The sequence below is a fragment of the Zophobas morio genome, unplaced genomic scaffold (genome assembly GCF_036711695.1).
Source record: "Zophobas morio isolate AGI-343-1 ecotype UQ-CSIRO unplaced genomic scaffold, CSIRO_AGI_Zmor_V1 ptg000311l, whole genome shotgun sequence".
In the NCBI taxonomy this organism is placed as follows: Eukaryota; Metazoa; Arthropoda; class Insecta; order Coleoptera; family Tenebrionidae; genus Zophobas; species Zophobas morio.
Window position 1 is genome coordinate 321,192 of NW_026972415.1, and position 17,654 is coordinate 338,845.

General features: G+C 34.8%; 3 protein-coding genes across 3 annotated transcripts; 1 reads left to right on the forward strand and 2 right to left on the reverse strand.

The window, feature by feature from the left end:
• On the reverse strand, positions 1-12,322 carry LOC135119864 (uncharacterized). The gene is made up of 18 exons (XM_064044246.1): positions 12,245-12,322; positions 11,821-11,881; positions 11,309-11,381; positions 5,371-5,615; positions 5,033-5,260; positions 4,759-4,974; positions 4,637-4,699; positions 4,440-4,574; positions 4,223-4,378; positions 3,974-4,167; positions 3,739-3,926; positions 3,459-3,674; positions 3,309-3,389; positions 2,961-3,256; positions 2,654-2,901; positions 2,505-2,598; positions 2,262-2,444; positions 1-2,212 (listed from the first exon to the last, which is right to left on the reverse strand). Exons 1-18 carry the CDS (start codon positions 12,320-12,322, stop codon positions 1,827-1,829), a joined length of 3,141 nt encoding a protein of 1,046 aa, XP_063900316.1. The 3' UTR covers positions 1-1,826.
• A 411-nt stretch (positions 12,323-12,733) lies between these two features.
• On the reverse strand, positions 12,734-15,872 carry LOC135119865 (spliceosome-associated protein CWC27 homolog). The gene is made up of 11 exons (XM_064044247.1): positions 15,777-15,872; positions 15,597-15,720; positions 15,427-15,538; positions 15,252-15,372; positions 15,034-15,185; positions 14,901-14,964; positions 14,633-14,847; positions 13,325-13,356; positions 13,096-13,228; positions 12,963-13,033; positions 12,734-12,908 (listed from the first exon to the last, which is right to left on the reverse strand). The coding sequence occupies exons 1-11, from the start codon at positions 15,870-15,872 to the stop codon at positions 12,772-12,774; spliced, it is 1,257 nt and encodes a 418-aa protein (XP_063900317.1). The 3' UTR covers positions 12,734-12,771.
• Positions 15,873-16,799: 927 nt separating this feature from the next.
• On the forward strand, positions 16,800-17,595 carry LOC135119866 (uncharacterized). Its single transcript, XM_064044248.1, has 4 exons — positions 16,800-16,862; positions 16,924-17,072; positions 17,241-17,505; positions 17,592-17,595. The coding sequence occupies exons 1-4, from the start codon at positions 16,831-16,833 to the stop codon at positions 17,593-17,595; spliced, it is 450 nt and encodes a 149-aa protein (XP_063900318.1). The 5' UTR covers positions 16,800-16,830.
• Positions 17,596-17,654: the final 59 nt, after the last annotated feature.

Below are 17,654 nucleotides of genomic sequence, written 5' to 3' on the forward strand. Positions count from 1 at the left end.
TGTCTTCTAAGAATATCGCTCCTGTTAACTTTCTTTGAGAAAGTCATAAATTCTGTTGAGTTGTTGAATGATTGCATCTAAACCCAAATTGGCAATTTGCTACTATATGTTTATCTTTAGCAAAGGTTTCTAGTCTTATTAGTATTACTGCTCTGGGTGCTTTACCTAGGCACAAGAGTAGACAAAGTGGGGTGACTTGGCTGATATTACTAAGTGTGCGTGTTTTGTGGCATGTCAGCGTTTTTCTATTCTTCAGGGAATAAGACTTGAGTATAATTGAATTGAATGGATTAGTAAAAAGGTGGTTCTGTTGTCATTAGATGTTAGAGCATCTTATTAGTGATACCGCGAAGCCTGTTGCCCTCTCTAGTATAGAGTGATGGATTATAGCTTCAAGCTCTTTCTTTCGTGCAAGGGTTTTGTAATCCAGAATTTTCTCCGTTGAACGCAGTGTCTATACATTTTTCTGCGTATTCTACATATTCGCTATGATATTTTTTTTAGTAGTTAAAGGATTAAAAGAGCAAATGCTCAGCAAGTAAAGAGGCATTTTTAGCCGCAGAGTAAGCAATCTTTTTGTGTATTCCAAGGATTGACATGATATATAAAAAAAGATTCTCTTTTTAGATTGAACATATAACATTGAACAACTTGCCTTAATATAGTTAACTTCCTTGTTTGTGCCTTCTTGACTCTTGTTTAGCGCGATGTTACAATAACTTTACATTGTCGAAAACTTTAGTTCGCTCTTTCCCCCTGCATATATCTCCTCTGCATCATTATCCGTTCCGAAACCTTTTTTCAGCCATTACTTTGTTTAGCAAATTCTCCACCACTTGCGTGTAGCTCCTCACTTTACTTAATTCCATGTATTCAGTTTTCCAGGTCAATTTTTGGACTTCCACTAATGCGACCTATTGCAATGAATTACCCAAACGCATTTGGGTATAATGCAAATAGATATTGTCATCTCCGATATCCTTTACATATAGTTAGGTTTATTTATTTCTTCCTAGAACTCTTTTGGTCATCAAGAAGTTGTCAAGCATATATTTTCCTAGTAATGTAGTGGTTTACGTGATACAGGTTTTTAAAATAATTATTATTTACGAAGGTTCTTACAAGTTTATAGTATTCAGCATTACAGTCTTTTTGTGGGGGGTTGGTAGCGGTAACTTTACTCTGGAAGATCTAAGAATGGCTTCAAATCTCAATTGTCGTATATTACTACCCATTTTTATTTCAATATCTCAACCAGCTTTTTAATATAGCCCCAGAAGCGTTTGTGATTCTAGAATCATGTTATCATTAACTTAGACACCAGTAATTGCTTCAAAAATTATGTAAAATATGCACTCATCTATATCGCTTTAATTGTGGCTTAGAGCTTTATGGAAAAAACAAACCGGTCTTTAAAGTAACTCTTTTAGTTATAAAGACATCCGCCCAAAGTGGTGACCAGAACAGTTTTGCCTACACGCCTTAAAAATAAATGAAAAGGGAATTTTACAGTTAATATGTTTTTCTGATTGTGTCCAAGGAGGCTCAATGTTTATATGAACACGCGGCATTGAACACCGACTTTAACAACAGTATGCAAACTACTGCGATATGATTTACGGCCGAATACTAATAGTGAGCAAAAAACTCTGCAAAAAACTCTACATAACGCCAAACACTGCATTTTTGCCCTGAAAAATAGTTTTTTGCCACATGTTTGCATAACGCGAAACCCACATGGCATTGTGTTCCTCGATGGATCCAGTAAAGCACCGCTAATGAAAACGAACACCCGTCAAGTAAAGTTACTTTATTCATGAATTGGCTCACACGAAGAACATGTAAGACGGAATTTTGGAATTTCTAATGTAATTTTCCAACACCTCGGGTTTTTTGGGATCATTAAGTTCTTGCCCTCGAAACGCAGCCAAGTGGGCAAGGCGGGTGGCGGACGGGTGCGAAATGGCGGTAGTAGAGCGAGGGAAGTTATAGCACTCCGTGTAGACAAACAGCCTCAGCAAGTCCGAGGAAAGGCCGATTTCGTCGCACAAGAGGGCATAGTGAACGGGCTTGGAGGTCCCTGTGCGCAATACCGAAAAAAAAACGACTCGAAGGCAGAATGAACGAGACGCAAACCTTGTAAAGCCACGTGGGAATTTAAAAAAAAAGTTATGAATATCCGGGCGAGGAAGGAGATCGTTAATAAGGAGCCCTAAAGAAAAGCTACCAATCAAGGGCACGCCACTTTTGTACTCAATGACCTGGAACAGGATTGCCAATCACCCGGTTTCCCCCGTCCTCCATAAATAGCCGGACGCGATTTCTCTTCTGTATGGATATGAGGGCTAGCTTGGGCAACTCGCGGGCATAGTGAGTGGAAAGAGCCTTCCGAAAGTGTTGGAGCTCCTGGTCGACTACCTGCTCAAACTGGCTGTCAGACACACCTGTAAGGACGCTGGCGGTCAGTGCACTGCGTAGGGGCGAGGCGAGTAGAATGCTCCTACCGTCACGAAATATTATGATGCGGCGAGGAAACTGCTTGTTGTGCTGCGAGGCATAGGCGGGGAGTAGCTTGTCGAGGGCATCGTGGATCCCCTCCTATCAAGCCAACGCGTGTAAGGGCGGAAAGGAGCGCCACAGAATTTAACAAGACCTCTGAAAGTAGCTCGGCTTTGTTTTTATACTGCGTAAATATGTGGCTGGCATAGATGGTGTTCGTCTCGTTGATACTCCCAACAATGGCCGCCACGGATGAAACAGTTTCACTCGAACCGGTTCCACTTGGGTGAGTAACATCAATTCCTATAAGCATAGTGTGGCCGTCTCGCAGGAACCAGGGGCGTTCCACAGCAGGTTGGCCCCGAGAACTAGTTTTGACCCCAGCAAAGTGAGACGTTCCACCTTAATACAGACAAGTGATTAGTTAAAAGACACGTGCATCATTGATGAGCACGATCAACCCAGTTTAGCGTTAAATTTCAAGGCCAGGTTAGTAAAAAGCATGCCGGAAGTTCGTTTCAAAGTGCTTGACTTGCAGCATTGTGTAACAACTTTCTTTTCAAACTCCATGAGCTTGATCTTCTTCCTCAAATCGGTGCTACTTGCCTTCTCCGACACCCCTCTCTCCTTGGTCTCAGGAATAATGAAAAATAACATGTCTGGCCTTTCTCGAAAGGCGTTGCACACGCGTTTGAGAAAGGCGTCGGCGCTCTCCCCACGGTCAATCTCTATGACCAGCGGTTCGGAGACCACCAAACTATACCACGAATGAGCCGAGCTAACGAAGAAAGCAAGAGGACACCACATACCCGTGGCCGATCAAGCCGGACCGGAAACCTCTAGCAAAGTTTTGGGTGTCCGGAAAGAAATGGTCCATGTTGGCCACACACCTACAACCGGCAGCAACAGCCACTTTAGCCGGAGCACTTTCACGGTTGAACGCGGCTCAATAGACATACCAAAGGCGGGAGCGGGAGGGAACCACAAACTTGGAAGCACGCCATTTTCCGTCCAGCTTGGGATCAACAACCTCCCCGTAAAATTGCAGTACGGGGGCGGGAATAATTCCCACTTCGGAGGGGGCCAGCGGCTCGGTGTCCATAGTGAGTTTCAGAAGTTTGGACATGGGATTCTTCTCAATGCTTTCTATGAATAAATCGCAGCCTTCCTGAATTCTTGTGAAATCGAAGCCACCGGATATTATAAAATAAGAAGGAAAAAAGAAACAAAAGAGGAAACCTGTTATAGCGCTCCGCAGCAGGGACCACCGCCTTCCTTTGGATGGCAGCCGTTTGTTCAGAAGACAAACGTTTTCTGGTTTGTCCGGGGATGACAAAGCAGACTTCGGGAGGAAACATTCTAGGCTTCGATTCCGTGCCCACTTGGAGGCAGTTAACGTCGGGAAACTTGAGACTAATACGATACATCTGCAACAGAATGAAACGCAAGCCGCGCTTTTAAGCAGAGTGGTCACCTCTTTGAAGTATGTCACAACATTGCCCGTGCGCGCGCCATGAGGAGAATCCCACTTGAACTCGTGATTGGCAGAAGTAGAGTGGGAAAGGGTTTTAATTTTATATTTTCTGGAGTAGCCCAAATGCCTCGTTTCAAAAGAGAGACCTTTAACAGCTTCAAGAAGCCGGTCCCAGTAACGGAGCCTGTTACGAACTGCAACCAAAGGCAAGAAAAAGTTGACTCGTGCAAGAGACCGACGGGAACATACGAAATTCTTCGGGGGTTCTCGCATTGGCAACAAGCAGCATATAATCGAGCAGTGGACCCGGCTTTACTGCGGCACTGACGACTGAGTCCACGCAGAGGGCATGCCCCAGTTCAAAGGGGCGTAACGACGAGGAATACCCCAAGAGTGCATAAAAACCTGTAAAGCAGGCAATAAACGAGCATGTTCTGCTCGAGCGGAGAAAATGACAGCGCGGAACCTCCAGGAATCCTCATATAATCGGAAAAGTCCTGCCTCAGTACAGAATATCCGGACATTACCAATTTAGGGTCGCCACTGGATCTGCTCGCCATGGCCAGCGAGTTGATACACCCCCGGATAATCACAGACATCGCTAGAGACACGCAGAAAAACAAATACATACTCGCGCTAAGAAAGCGAGCGAAGGCCTCCAACCTTGTCCCTCTGACGCAATGACGGCGCTGGAGAAAGTAAGCTTAACTAACACCGGGCATTTGCCTACAGTTGAAAAAAGATAGCGGAAGGAACAGGAAACCGCAAACAAGAAGGGGCTATACCAGCCCTTCTGTTTGGATGGTCAACTTCCTTAATAAGCTCCTTATTCAAAGGTTTGACCACATACAAAAGGGAGCGGCCGTCGTAGGCATAAGGAATATTTTTAAGCTCGGAAGAGGAGCTCCAAACTTTAGCAATAATCATCCGGTTTAATTCCATATCACCTTCGATAGCAAGATTTACGCCCAAAACCTTCTTTTCTCTATTAGATGGGTCTTCTGTGAAAAAAGTTCAAGTAAATAAAGCGAAAATTACCCACTAAAAGTTACCAGTAACCTTTATAAAGATGAACATGCACAGGGACTTGGTATAGTTTGGTGGAAGGAGATTTATTTAAAGAAAACATATTTGATTTAACCCTGAAACCGCGAAGGACTTCGCCCAGCGGAAGCATAATGCCACATGGGGCCTTGCGATACTGGCCATTATTAGGACTAAAAACTTCATTAATCACTCTTCTAAGTGCAGCTTGATATGAACTGCCTCCCAGAGAATTTCTTAAACCTTTAATATAGACATAGAGGCTCGGGTATGTATAAAGGCAAAACTTTATAAACGCCAAATGCGATCACGTAAGACCAACAAGCTGCCTAGTTAGCCTAAAAAGGTGTTACCTTGGTATGCCTGCTCTCTGATTCCTTTATCAACACCACCGCCACGCCCGCCTCCATGGGCTCCTCTGTCTCCTCTATCACCACCACCCCGACCGCCCCTTCCACGACCTCCGCGGTCTCCTCTATCACCGCCATACCCATCTCTTCCTCCCCCTTCATAACCCCCTCTACCGCCGCTGTACTCTCCCCGTCCCCTACCAGGTGGCTTTCCTGGGTCAGATCTTCTAGACATTAAACTTGAATAACTATAAAAAAAAATGTTTACACAAGTAATCAATTGCTTAAACATAATAGTTTTGTAGTTCAAAAATTTAAAGTCGAGCTTTAGATGTTAGAATGATAATTAAAATAAAAGCAAGTTTTAATATTCAGTTTAAAGTAAGAAAACAAGGTAATAATAATTTATGTTAACTAAACTTTAAAACAATTTTTTTTAAAAATTTAAAAAGGAAAGAAAAAAGTTTAAAATATTTTCAGCTGTAGATAATCAGTTAAAACTAAAATTTTTGTAACTAAAAAGTGTGCACAAAAAAAAATAAATGAAACTTTTGGGAGGGATAAGAATAACGAAAAACCGAATTTGAAAAAAGGACGAACTAAAAGAGGGAGCAGAAGAACCAGCAAGCCTTTCGACATGAGCAGGCTTTACTCTCCTTAAATTCGAAAAGCTGTTTTTACCGGCCAATTAACAATAAGAATGGTACAATTAGTATGCGGTTAAAACTTAGTAAGGGCCAATATAAGAATACATGTATGGAAAACTGTTCGATGGCAGCTTTGGATTAGCACTACCTATTTCTTTACTGGTTAAGACGTTTTTGAGTCAATTGCTTCCTAAAGCAATTAGATTTTTTTTATTTGCAACGCGATTACTAATTCGCTTCAAGACAAAGTCCTAAAGTTATTTAGCTCAATATTGGAAGCTTTCTTTATCAAATCATTCTTAGCTAAAGCTTGCTGGTAGAGTTAACTCAAGCATACATTTAATCATACTCAAAAACCCCTTTCTCCCGACAACATTATATGTATATTAAATTACTGCTTATAAAAAAACCAACTTTTACGAAAAGAAAAAATACCATTATAAAAGATTGTAAATTAGTTTATAAAAGTATAATTTCGAAATTTAAAACTAAAAGGCTAAAATTTACTGAATTCTATGCCTCATTTCTTCAATATATCAGCTTCTATAATAATTTCTTTCTTTGTTAAAAAACTATTCATCTTCCGACAAAATACTTCTAGTCCGCTAAAGTTTTAGATATTGCACCCTATAGAAGAATTGTATTTAGTGCCCTAAAAATCAATCGTCTCCTACCCAATCCCTCTACATCCCCAATGTCCTCACTAGCAATACCATATCCCGTCCGACACTTTCCTATGAAAAGAGCGTCGAATATTAGTAATTTAGGAAAAAATAGTGAAAACGAAAGAATTACTATAGAAAAGAAGTCAATTCAATATAATATGTTTGTTTGGACTTATTCCGATTGCAAACAATTATAGCTGGAAAGTTATCCTTACTTTCTTCCATTATAATTTGTGACGACATCAGATATCGCTCTACCTATAGGAACAGAGTTATCAAGCACATATTAATGTCTAATTTCGTTTTTAAATTATCTAATAGCAAGTTTACCTCATTAGTTTTTTTTAGCGAAATGTGTTAGCTATAAAACCCGGGTCTATTCCCCCTAGGTTATGCTTCCTCGTAGCTCTTAAAGCAGCGCACGTTATTTGTTAGCCATTCTTGAGAAACCCAAAATCGTGGCTAACTTAATAGTACGGGTGTCTCTTTTTTGCTACGAAATTCTATTCCCGTCTTTTATTCTCGTATGATCTGTTTTGTTCTGTTCTAGAGACCCTGTTTGATCTGTTTGTGTTTTCTCTAGTCTTTCCGTCTTGTTTGTCCCTTTTATTAATCTAATGGAGCTGAAGACGTTCAATTATCTATTGACTATTATTTTCATACACAATCCCATTCACCATCATAGAAGTGAATTTACCTTTTGGTACGTTACACTAGCAGTGCCCTTTTTTATCCTCTCTTTTACGTTGTTCTATATACTATAATAACGTCGCCTCCATACTATCAAACTTATGGATAGAATAATAATATCATTGTAATCTAAAAGTACTTATCCATCAGTTTTGTTTTCATTATAGAAAGTAGTAAAGGAATAGACTTTAAAGTCGATGTTATAATACCACATCACTACTATCAGATTGAGAAGTGGTATACCTTTAAATAATTCTCTTTCATTGGATATAGGATTAGATAGTCACAAAAACAATATCGATAGCTTCACCTTACTCGGTAACCGCTCTCATTACTAACAACGCACCTTTTTCGCTAAAAGAGTGTTCTTCGAACCGTAAAATACAGTTATTATTTATACTAAACGTAAATGAGTTGAAATTTTTTGAAAATTTTTATAGTATTCGTTCAAATAAATTTTTATATCCGGCTAAGCTTTTTAATGGCAGCTGGGTTTACAAAACCACTGAATTTTTATTTTGGTCTAAAGTCATGCCATTTACTATATTTATAAATTGCAGGTTATATATAATACTTTTTGTAGTAGCTGGGAGTACTATTAGTTGCATCACAACGTACGCTGCGAAAGAATAATTACATGGAGATCCTGTTTTCAGTACATGGTCACTGAATATCTAGCTGATACCACTATCTTTACTAAATTCCACAGAAAATAATGACTTGGCCTCCTCACATAAATCCATTGGCTCTAATGTTTCACCTCTGTCTCAGTAATTCAGCAGGAAGTCATTTTTTTTCTATTGTTCTACAGGACAAATTGATATCATTTAGAGTATACAACGGAGATGTATTTTGTTTCTAGGGCTTCTCATTAAATTTGACTGTAATATTTCCTTTATTACATTCTTACATTCTTTGCTTTTTAAAATGGAAACATTAAAATTTTAAAAGGAATCCCTGTTGATAACAAATAAAAATAAATAAATAAATAATAAAGCAAGTTGTATTAAACCAGTAACTATCGGAAATGCTACCAAGTATATCTTGAATAAAGCTAAGCAATGTCAAAGAAGTGTTTAAATGATCTGATACCACTTAGCAAATATTAATATTGGATGAAAAAATGACGTCTTCAAGCTATATTTCATTAATATCAGAGGTGCTACTCAGTTAAGTTACATTTTTTACTACTCAGTTTTGTAGTTACTAAATTATCGTATTTTAGTATTTGATCAGTCTCAGCTTTTACTCGTTCAATATTTTAATTTCTCATTTGTTTACTCTATAGAGTATTATATTCATAGTTTGCTCATTATATATACTTTATTTTGAGTATTCTCTAACCTATTACACAGTATTAATTGTCTTTAAGTCATCACAACTGATGGCCTCATGATGCCTTAAAATCAGGATAGTTTAAGAAACATATAGGGAGAAATAAGTTATGAAGCTAATAAAACCTTTTAATATCAATGTGATTACTTTTCAACTTTACTAAGATTAGTGTTTAAAATTTCCTTCTAAGCTTTAGTCTCCTTTAATAATACATACGCTCTCTAGTCGTCAAGCTCCCAATAAACTATCCTGTAGACAGTTACTAACAACACTTTGTTCGACCCTATAGACCACAACAATATATTAAACTTGCTCTAGATAATAATCCTAAAACTCTTTTACAGCCCTACAGACTGAAAAGATACCAAAAAAGGGAAGATCGAATATTGTTTTAATTGAATGAATATGAATATATATAAACAATTTTCAAATAATCCTGATAGATTAAATCAACTAGGTAAAATTAATATAAATTCAAAGAGCATATCTCAGTTGTGGGGAATCTACCCTTTTTTTTTAACTGTACCCTGTAATTGGGTCATATAATTAACAAGTAGAGTCAACTTTTTAATTTAATTGTAATAACATAACCTTGTTTTAAATAATTACTAGATTTTTATCTATTTGTTCTTGTCGGTAATTCTAACCTTACTGACTTATAAAACTTTTTTCAGTCTTAAGTCGTGTTAAATATAATAATAGATTTTTTTAATTAACAAAACTGTACGAGTTTATTTCTCGGCCCAAAATCTTCAAGTACCACGGCCTAACGAAAAGATTGAATGTTGGCATCCTCATATAAAATATATGAGAAATAACCTATTTCTCTTGATTAATAAACTAAGTAAACTTTATTCTTCTCTTGATAGTGTAAGGTAAAAGGCCATATAAACTCAATACTTTTTTAAAATAATCTATGGGAAGGGAATAATCTAGGTAATTTTTCTAGCTTATTTTATTTTAATATATAATTTTAAGTCAATAAAGCGTATTATAACTTTTCCTTCTAAAGTGGCCTTTGTACTTTGAATCATTTTGAGGCTACAACATACCTACTACCTGTATTTACTCTTTTTTTAGTAATACTTCCTTAAAGAGTACCTAACTTATTCATTTAATATCAGAATTTGTAAGGTTACATATCCTTACATTTTATCTTTTTAAAAAATACTTAGTTTTTTTTTTAGAGGATATGCGAGTTAAAAAATAGCAAATTCATACTAGTAGACTAAAAAGTAAAGACCAATGCATTAATTTTCGTTGGTTTCAAATCTTGTTAGCATACTAGAAGTATTATGGGGTTTAATACAGGGGATTTCCACGCGAACTGCATGCTTTAAGTAAATGCGTATGCTCGTAGGGGAGTTTAAACTAATTAAACAAAATTTAGAAGTGTAGCAAATTTCAAATTTTACATATTATATTACATTAAAATTATAATGTATATTCACTTCGTTAACAATATATATATTTCTTAGTCCTCGAACCTTCAAACCTGTAAAATTAACATCCCCGAAAACTTTGTTCACGAGTTATGTAATAAAATAGCTTTTCATGGTAAGTTTTCCAATTTATTTTTAAATAAAAAACGAATACGAAAATAGATACACAAAATAACGAGATTAAAACTCTTTCATTTAAAACATGACAATGATTTAAACACAAATATGTAATATTAAAATAATCAACGTCGTGTTTCAAATTGCAATAAACGAATATAACCTAATTATTAATGCAATAAAAAATATACAAAAAATCTCACAAGGTGCCGCTCATATTTGTATATACTAGTAACTAACACAATTAATATAGTATAATTACTATATACTAATATACTATTATGTGAGAAGCAAGCACTTTACAATAGCCACAACTATGTACGCCAGTACTACGAGAGCGCATTCCATAATTGTGTAATAGGCATCCAGATACGATGCGAATAGTAACATTCGATAAAGTGAAACCAATGTTTGTATTAACTTAAGCTAATGATTGTACATTGTCTTATAGTCTTAGATACAAAGGAAATGTAGTCTTTACCTGACCCGAAGGGCGGCGCTGCCGTCCGGGGGGATAACCGCTGGAGTGGAAATTTACTCCCATGTTCCCGGGGTGGGATGACGTAGCCCCTTCGGACTTACCGAAGCACCCGGTGAATACAGGATTTTACCTTATTTGTTTCCTTATTTTCCATTCTACTTTGGTAGAACAAGCTAATTACATTTCTAGAGTGTTATTTTGTTTTGTTCTACCTAAGCAGAACCTTTGTGAGTAAGGAACTAACAATTTCCCAAACTAACTCTATAGTTTCATGCCTTCTAATTTTCTTGCATAACAGTAGGAAGGTTAATACATGTACTAATTTTAAGACGAAGAGTACTTCAACAATGGCAGATAGACAAATGACGAAAGTCAGATCATCTAACAGGGAATACAAGCAAGGAAGACACTGACAACCTTTCTTTTTTAGCTAAGATACTTCTATGCGTTTATGCGCTAAAACACAGCTAGGTAGGCTGAAGCTATCCTGGAAAGATCAAGTCTACTGTGTTGGTTGTGTCTAGTCAGCGGCAGCGTTCAACGTGAACTAATAATTGAACTTACCCCTCAACTTTTAACTTAAACTTTGTTAGTCTAACAATCATAGAAGTAGACTTCAGTTCCTTTGTAGCTAAGGCTATAAGACAATGCACAATTATTAGCTTGAGTTGATACAATCATTTGACTTCACTTTATTGAATATCGCCGAAGCTAAAAGGAATAATTTATATTAAAGCTTAGGTGAATTATCGGTTTGCTTCCCTCGATTCTAAGTTGGTAAATAATTTTTTTTTACCTGTCTCTGAATTAAAATTAGAAAGAGATGAGAAACAAATCTTAAGAGAGGGACTTAGTATGAAAAGAACAGTCCAGAGCTAGCAATTTAGGCTACTACTAACTACCTTAAGTTATGTATATCGGTATGCATGCATATTGATGTGACTAACCCAAGAGAAGTAGCATTCAGTTAAGTACTGTAAAGGAAAGTTTGCAATAGAACCCCAAGGAGCGAAACAGGACATGTAACCTAATTTGCTCAGGCGTAGAGACTACAAAGTTTAGCTTTAAAAATTTACCACTTGATGATTCATGCACCATGACTTTTTCTACCTGGCTAGCTTTAAAATGGTCGAAGAACTAAGATTTGGCGACCTGTACCGGCGGTCAGGTAAAGCGTTATTGTTCCATGCCATTGTAGTGCTAAGTATTATCTTAAAGTACTTAGCTATGAAAGTTACTTGTATTTTAGTAAGCTAGTTATAATTTCTAGTGACCTTTAAAAAACTTGGAAGACCACTTAATAGTAGTCATAAACTAGTAAATTGGATTTATTAGCCAGGTAGCAATATTATTATACATGAATAAACCAGTTTTAAAATATCTGTATATACACTAAGAAGCAATACTTTTTTTGAAAATAAGCTCTACAAAAAACCGTTATAAGAGTTAAGCAAGTAGATAGCGCGATGCTCTTTTTTTTGAGCATGTCCTGTGCGCAACCTTTGCATCTTTGTATCTTAATGCGAGAGGCAACTCGAACTTTGGCAAATGCGTAGGTTGGGTCATTGGTGGTAGCATTTTGACTGTAGGCAAAAGCCCAGTGTTAGTTAAGATTACATTAGAAATTCCAAAATTCCGTCTTACATGTTCTTCGTGTGAGCCAATTCATGAATAAGGTAACTTTACTTGACGGGTGTTCGTTTTCATTAGCGGTGCTTTACTGGATCCATCGAGGAACACAATGCCATGTGGGTTTCGCGTTATGCAAACATGTGGCAAAAAACTATTTTTCAGGGCAAAAATGCAGTGTTTGGCGTTATGTAGAGTTTTTTGCAGAGTTTTTTGCTCACTATTAGTATTCGGCCGTAAATCATATCGCAGTAGTTTGCATACTGTTGTTAAAGTCGGTGTTCAATGCCGCGTGTTCATATAAACATTGAGCCTCCTTAGACACAATCAGAAAAACATATTAACTGTAAAATTCCCTTTTCATTTATTTTTAAGGCGTGTAGGCAAAACTGTTCTGGTCACCACTTTGGGCGGATGTCTTTATTACTAAAAGAGTTATGCTTGAAGAGCTCCATCTTTTTCTTGCTGTTTTCGCGTCTTCTTCTGTTTAAAGGGTGCCTTGGGTCGTGCAAATCATATCTTTCTTCGATTTTGTCTTGTGTCCCAATTATCGTCAACCAAAATAAAAGGGGATTCGGAAAAACCGTACCAATGCTGGGATCCATAGGAAGAGTGGTGTTTTCTTCTTCTACAAATTCGAGTTTATGGGTCAACCAGGTCCTTAGTTTAATAAATAAGCGTTAAATTAAAAGAAACGAAGTGCGAGAAAAAGGAACTAGTACGGCTCTTGACTGCTTAGCTTGTTTCTAAAGTCCTCCAGCATCGCTTCAGCCTTCTTATTTTGTTCGTATTTTGCATTTTTCCCGCAGGAATATTTCACTTTTTGTTGGGACAAATAATCGCTCCCGCTGGTGTCTTAGAGAAAATTAAAAATTACTAAATTTCCTTCACAACGTAAATATAAGTGTATGTAATTAATTATTTGGATTAAAAGGCACAAAGATAATAAACCTTTGATCACGACTTCTTTTTTCTTTTTAGATCTACATTTATACAATTATACAAAAAATAAATATTAGATTTGGTAGGATATTAGATTTATTATAAGTGTAATTAAAAGAAATATTTAAAAAAGAATAATAAATTTTACTTTGCATAATTAATATTATTTGAGAAAAAGTAGTTTAGTTTATTTAATATACAATAATTAAAACTATAAAATTCATAAAAAAGTGTTAAGCATTGCTAGTGGAGTCTAAGAAAAAAATTTGAGAGAATTTTAAGACCATAATCAAATAAATTAAATTTTTTGCGTATCTGGCGTTGTCTTAATAACTTTAACTAAATATCACAAAGAAATCTTTTCAAGGAAAATATAAAAGAACCAAAACTGCAAAACTCTTTTACAATACATTTAAACTTTACAACCTTTTTTAAAAATTAACAGAAATCAAACACTCTTCGAAACTAAAAAAAGTAATTTATTATCTTTTAGTCCTTAATTTATTACTTTTTAAACAAATGATAGGGCAGTTTACACCTTTCGGCTTTTTTTAAATTAAATTCAAAATTAAATATACTCTCATAATTAATAATAGATTTTTTCTGTTAATAATTATATAAAACTTTTTTATTAATCAATTAGCATGAACTTGTATAATTATTATTAAGTTTTATAAAAATTCGGAGGTGTTGAAAAAAGTCCAGAGTTGTAAAGAATTTAAATATAACTATAGATAATCAAGTAAACTATTGTAAGGTTTATTATTCTTTTCTGATAAAATGTATTAAACTAAGTACAATCTATAAACAGAAATTAAAGATGGAAACAGTATTTCTGCGGGTTAATAAAATTTATATATAGTAATAAATTTCTAACCATTTAAAATATTGCGTGCGCTAGTGCACTTACTATAATATTTATAGTAAAATACAAGATGGTAAATTAAATTGTAAAGCTGTAAAACTTACAAAATGTAAATAAATTTTGAAAATCCCAATAAACAGAAAAAAATAACAATTTTTTTTTAATAACTATTATAAAATTTAAAATGCATTAAAAAGTAAAAGTGGAACAAGTAATGAATGTATATAAATTTTTTTTTAATATCTATGTATATAATAGTAAAATAAGTTATAAATATATATACAAACTTACTTATAAATCTTATTATAGAGATAAATTAAGTTATATTATATGCGTAACTATAAACAAATTTTTTTCCTAAATAAAAATGGCACAATGAAGTGCACTTTAAAAATTTTTTAAAAAACTTATTTAGGATAGTATAGATATTTACAAAAACTATTTATAATTACGAAGAAACTTTAGGAGGAATAGATGGTGCGGAAGCACCAGGAAATTCGTTTTGCTCTTTGTCATCTTTGCTTTCTTCTTTCTCTAGAGATCCCGAGGATGGCACAATCAAGGGAACTTCGTTGACTAGTTGATCAAATTCCTTGAAACTAGAAAGTTGAATAGGCTCTTTGCTTAGAGTACTGTCTTCTAATAATTCATGACTGCTTTTTATTTTCTATTAAAAATTAAAACATTTCCCCCATCTAAATTAAAGAAAAAATCATAAACTTTTGAAACTAAAATCAAAGTTTCGTCTTCTGGTTCTTCTCCAAATGATAAAAGGTTCTTATCTCTACAAATTTTAGAAAAAAAAAATCAATAATTCAAAATTTTATATTTTTTTCTTAAAGTTTTTATATACTTTATTTTGTTTAAAGATTGCCGTTTTTGTTGGCTTTCTTTATTTTCACCGGTTCTAAATTTTGTTTTTACCACGCGAGGAGCAATATCTTCAAAAGGATCATATAATACTTCAATAGATTTTATAACTACATCAACTATAGGACGATCATCCTAAAGATATATAGTAATATACAAGTGGAACCATAAATTTTGAAGACTATGTCATAATATAAACACCTTATCAGTTTCAACCTCTCCGATGCTCACAAGGTTATATATAGTATCACCCGTAACTTTCCCAAAAATAGTGTTCTTTTTATTTAGAGAGTCGCACCGATCAAGGGTTATAAAAAATTGGCTTTTATTTAATAATAGTAAAAAAAAAACCGAAGAAAAGCTAGTATAAAAATACCTACGGTTATCGTTTGGCCCGCTATTAGCCATAGCCAAAAGGCCCCTCCGAGTAAATTTCAATCTCTGGTGAAACTCATCTTTGAAAGGGGTCTCGTAGATGGATTCACCACCTTAATTAGATTTCTTAACACAAACAGGTTTAAGGAGTAAACTAAAGATGAAAATTACCAAGGCCAGTGTTAGTGGGATCTCCGGTTTGAACAATGAATCCCTTTATTACTCTGTGAAATATGCAACCATCAAAATAGCCGTCGATGGCATGTTGTAGAAAGTTCCTACAGGCTAAAGGAGCCTTAAGGTTGAGAATTAAACGGAGCCTTAGAAAGCAAGCGCAAATAAGTAATATACTTCTTTACTCCAAAGCTCGACATCCAAGTCGCCATAGTTGGTAACCAAAACCGCTTTCCCTCTAGTAGTCGGCTCTGAAATGTATATGTTGCTCATTTGTAAGGGAAATATATAGCCACTATGGATACAATGTAAAGTGTAGTACTAACATTTGAAGTGGTAGATGAACACGCTCAAGCCAGTGATGCTAAGGGTGGTTGACCTTGGTGTTTACTGAAACCAAAATCCCTAAACTATATTTTAGTTACATGGCTTTTTTTAATAAACCCTTTTGTATTTTTTAGGTGTTCTACTAGATAATAAGTAAAATCACACTTTTTTTTTAAAGCAGCTTTCGACTACGCTTATAATTTTTATAAGAATACAATTATCTCTGTCACGATTCGTAAAACACAAATCCATAGCTTGCATGCAAGACAGCTATACTTATTGCGCATTTCGCCTCATTTGGTATAAATCACTATATACACGTATATAACCCAAAGTATTAAAATCTTAAAGTTCATAGTTAAAGCACATTTTTCTAAAAGATATAAAGTTTTGTTAAAAAAATACTAAGCAGTAACTATTTTTAAGGTTTTTCTGAGGGTATGTTCAGGGCTCACTACATTTTCCGTACGTCATAAGCCATTTCAAACGGAAACTCTGAATGAGCCAAAAAGTACTTAATATCATATAATGATGCAGAAATTAAATAAATTCGTTGTTTTTTAAATATCTCGTTAAGCACATAACAAAAGGTTCTTAACTTTTTTTTTTTTTTAATTATATTTATTACAAAATATACTGTCCTATAAAAACGTGATGTCTAGACTGTAAACACTAACTTCTTCCGTTAAGAATTTGCTAATTTTTGTTCAACATAAATTTGTATTAAGGTTCGAATTAGATAAACTTTCCAGAAAAAAAAGAAGAGTTTTTGAGTGAATTAAAAATAATTTAAAAGATCTAACTGTATAGTCTTCCTTTTTTTTTTTTTTTTTTGCTTTCTTTAAAGTTAAATATTGATATTGATATTATAGTAGCCATTTACAATTTGTTTACACATTCCTAAATGGATAAAAATATAAAAACTAGTTTTCAAAGGTAAGTTCAATAGTGTCGGAATAAATTTTAGAGAGGTATGTTATATTTTTATCTTTTACAGGAAAAAACAAGGAAACTTTTTAAGCGATAAAGAAGTTACCATAGACGATGAAGCAAAGTTACGTCGTGAGAGACGTTCTTTACGTCATAACGTCGTTGTATCATACAAAGATCCTAGCGACCATAGTGACTTCGATACTTCCAGCGAAGGTGAATTCTTAAAGGTGTCACGTAGTACATGCTACGAAGTGAACCTTTATGAAACACTTTGTTTATATGTTTTTCATCTATAGATTTTTTTTTTTTTAAAAAAATTTACTGGTTGTTTTATTGACTCAAGTCATATTCATTTATTATTTCAAACTCTGCCATTCATAGAAAGCAGTTTTAAACGATTTTCTGGAAGTGAACATAGAATTCAAGAAATTAAAAAGGAACGGAAAAGCACTAAATTTATAATAGACAACACCGAAGATGAGAGCACTTCCGAGGAGTTGCCGGTTTTTGAAGATTTTTATAATAAAAAAGTTAGCATTAACGGTGCAGAAAAAGAAAAGCAAGTTCATAACAAGTCCAATAAAACTATAGAGGAAGATCGCTATACTGGTTTTTCCAGTGATACAAACAGCGATTCAGATTACGAGTTAATAGGAAAAAGTTTAGTCAATGATAAATTTTTAAATTCACATAGTAATCCTGCGAAACTTGAAAATTATTTTACTTATCCAGTTGATGAAAGTAGAGATTTTTCGAAAAAAATGATAAGTAAAGATACTAATAAAAAGGATATAA

Coding starts and splice junctions, on each gene's coding strand:
- LOC135119864 (XM_064044246.1), bottom strand. CDS start 12,322: ATGCTACCACCAATGACCCAACCTACGCATTTGCCAAAGTTCGAGTTG. Junction 4,975..5,032: donor GCATGTTCATCTTTATAAAG/GTTACTGGTAAC, acceptor CTTTTTTCACAG/AAGACCCATCTAATAGAGAA. Junction 2,599..2,653: donor AAGCCGAGCTACTTTCAGAG/GTCTTGTTAAAT, acceptor TTGGCTTGATAG/GAGGGGATCCACGATGCCCT.
- LOC135119865 (XM_064044247.1), bottom strand. CDS start 15,872: ATGAGCAACATATACATTTCAGAGCCGACTACTAGAGGGAAAGCGGTT. Junction 13,229..13,324: donor AAAAGAAGTCGTGATCAAAG/GTTTATTATCTT, acceptor ATTTTCTCTAAG/ACACCAGCGGGAGCGATTAT. Junction 13,034..13,095: donor AAGCTAAGCAGTCAAGAGCC/GTACTAGTTCCT, acceptor TATTAAACTAAG/GACCTGGTTGACCCATAAAC.
- LOC135119866 (XM_064044248.1), top strand. CDS start 16,831: ATGGATAAAAATATAAAAACTAGTTTTCAAAG. Junction 16,863..16,923: donor ATAAAAACTAGTTTTCAAAG/GTAAGTTCAATA, acceptor TATCTTTTACAG/GAAAAAACAAGGAAACTTTT. Junction 17,073..17,240: donor CTTCGATACTTCCAGCGAAG/GTGAATTCTTAA, acceptor TGCCATTCATAG/AAAGCAGTTTTAAACGATTT.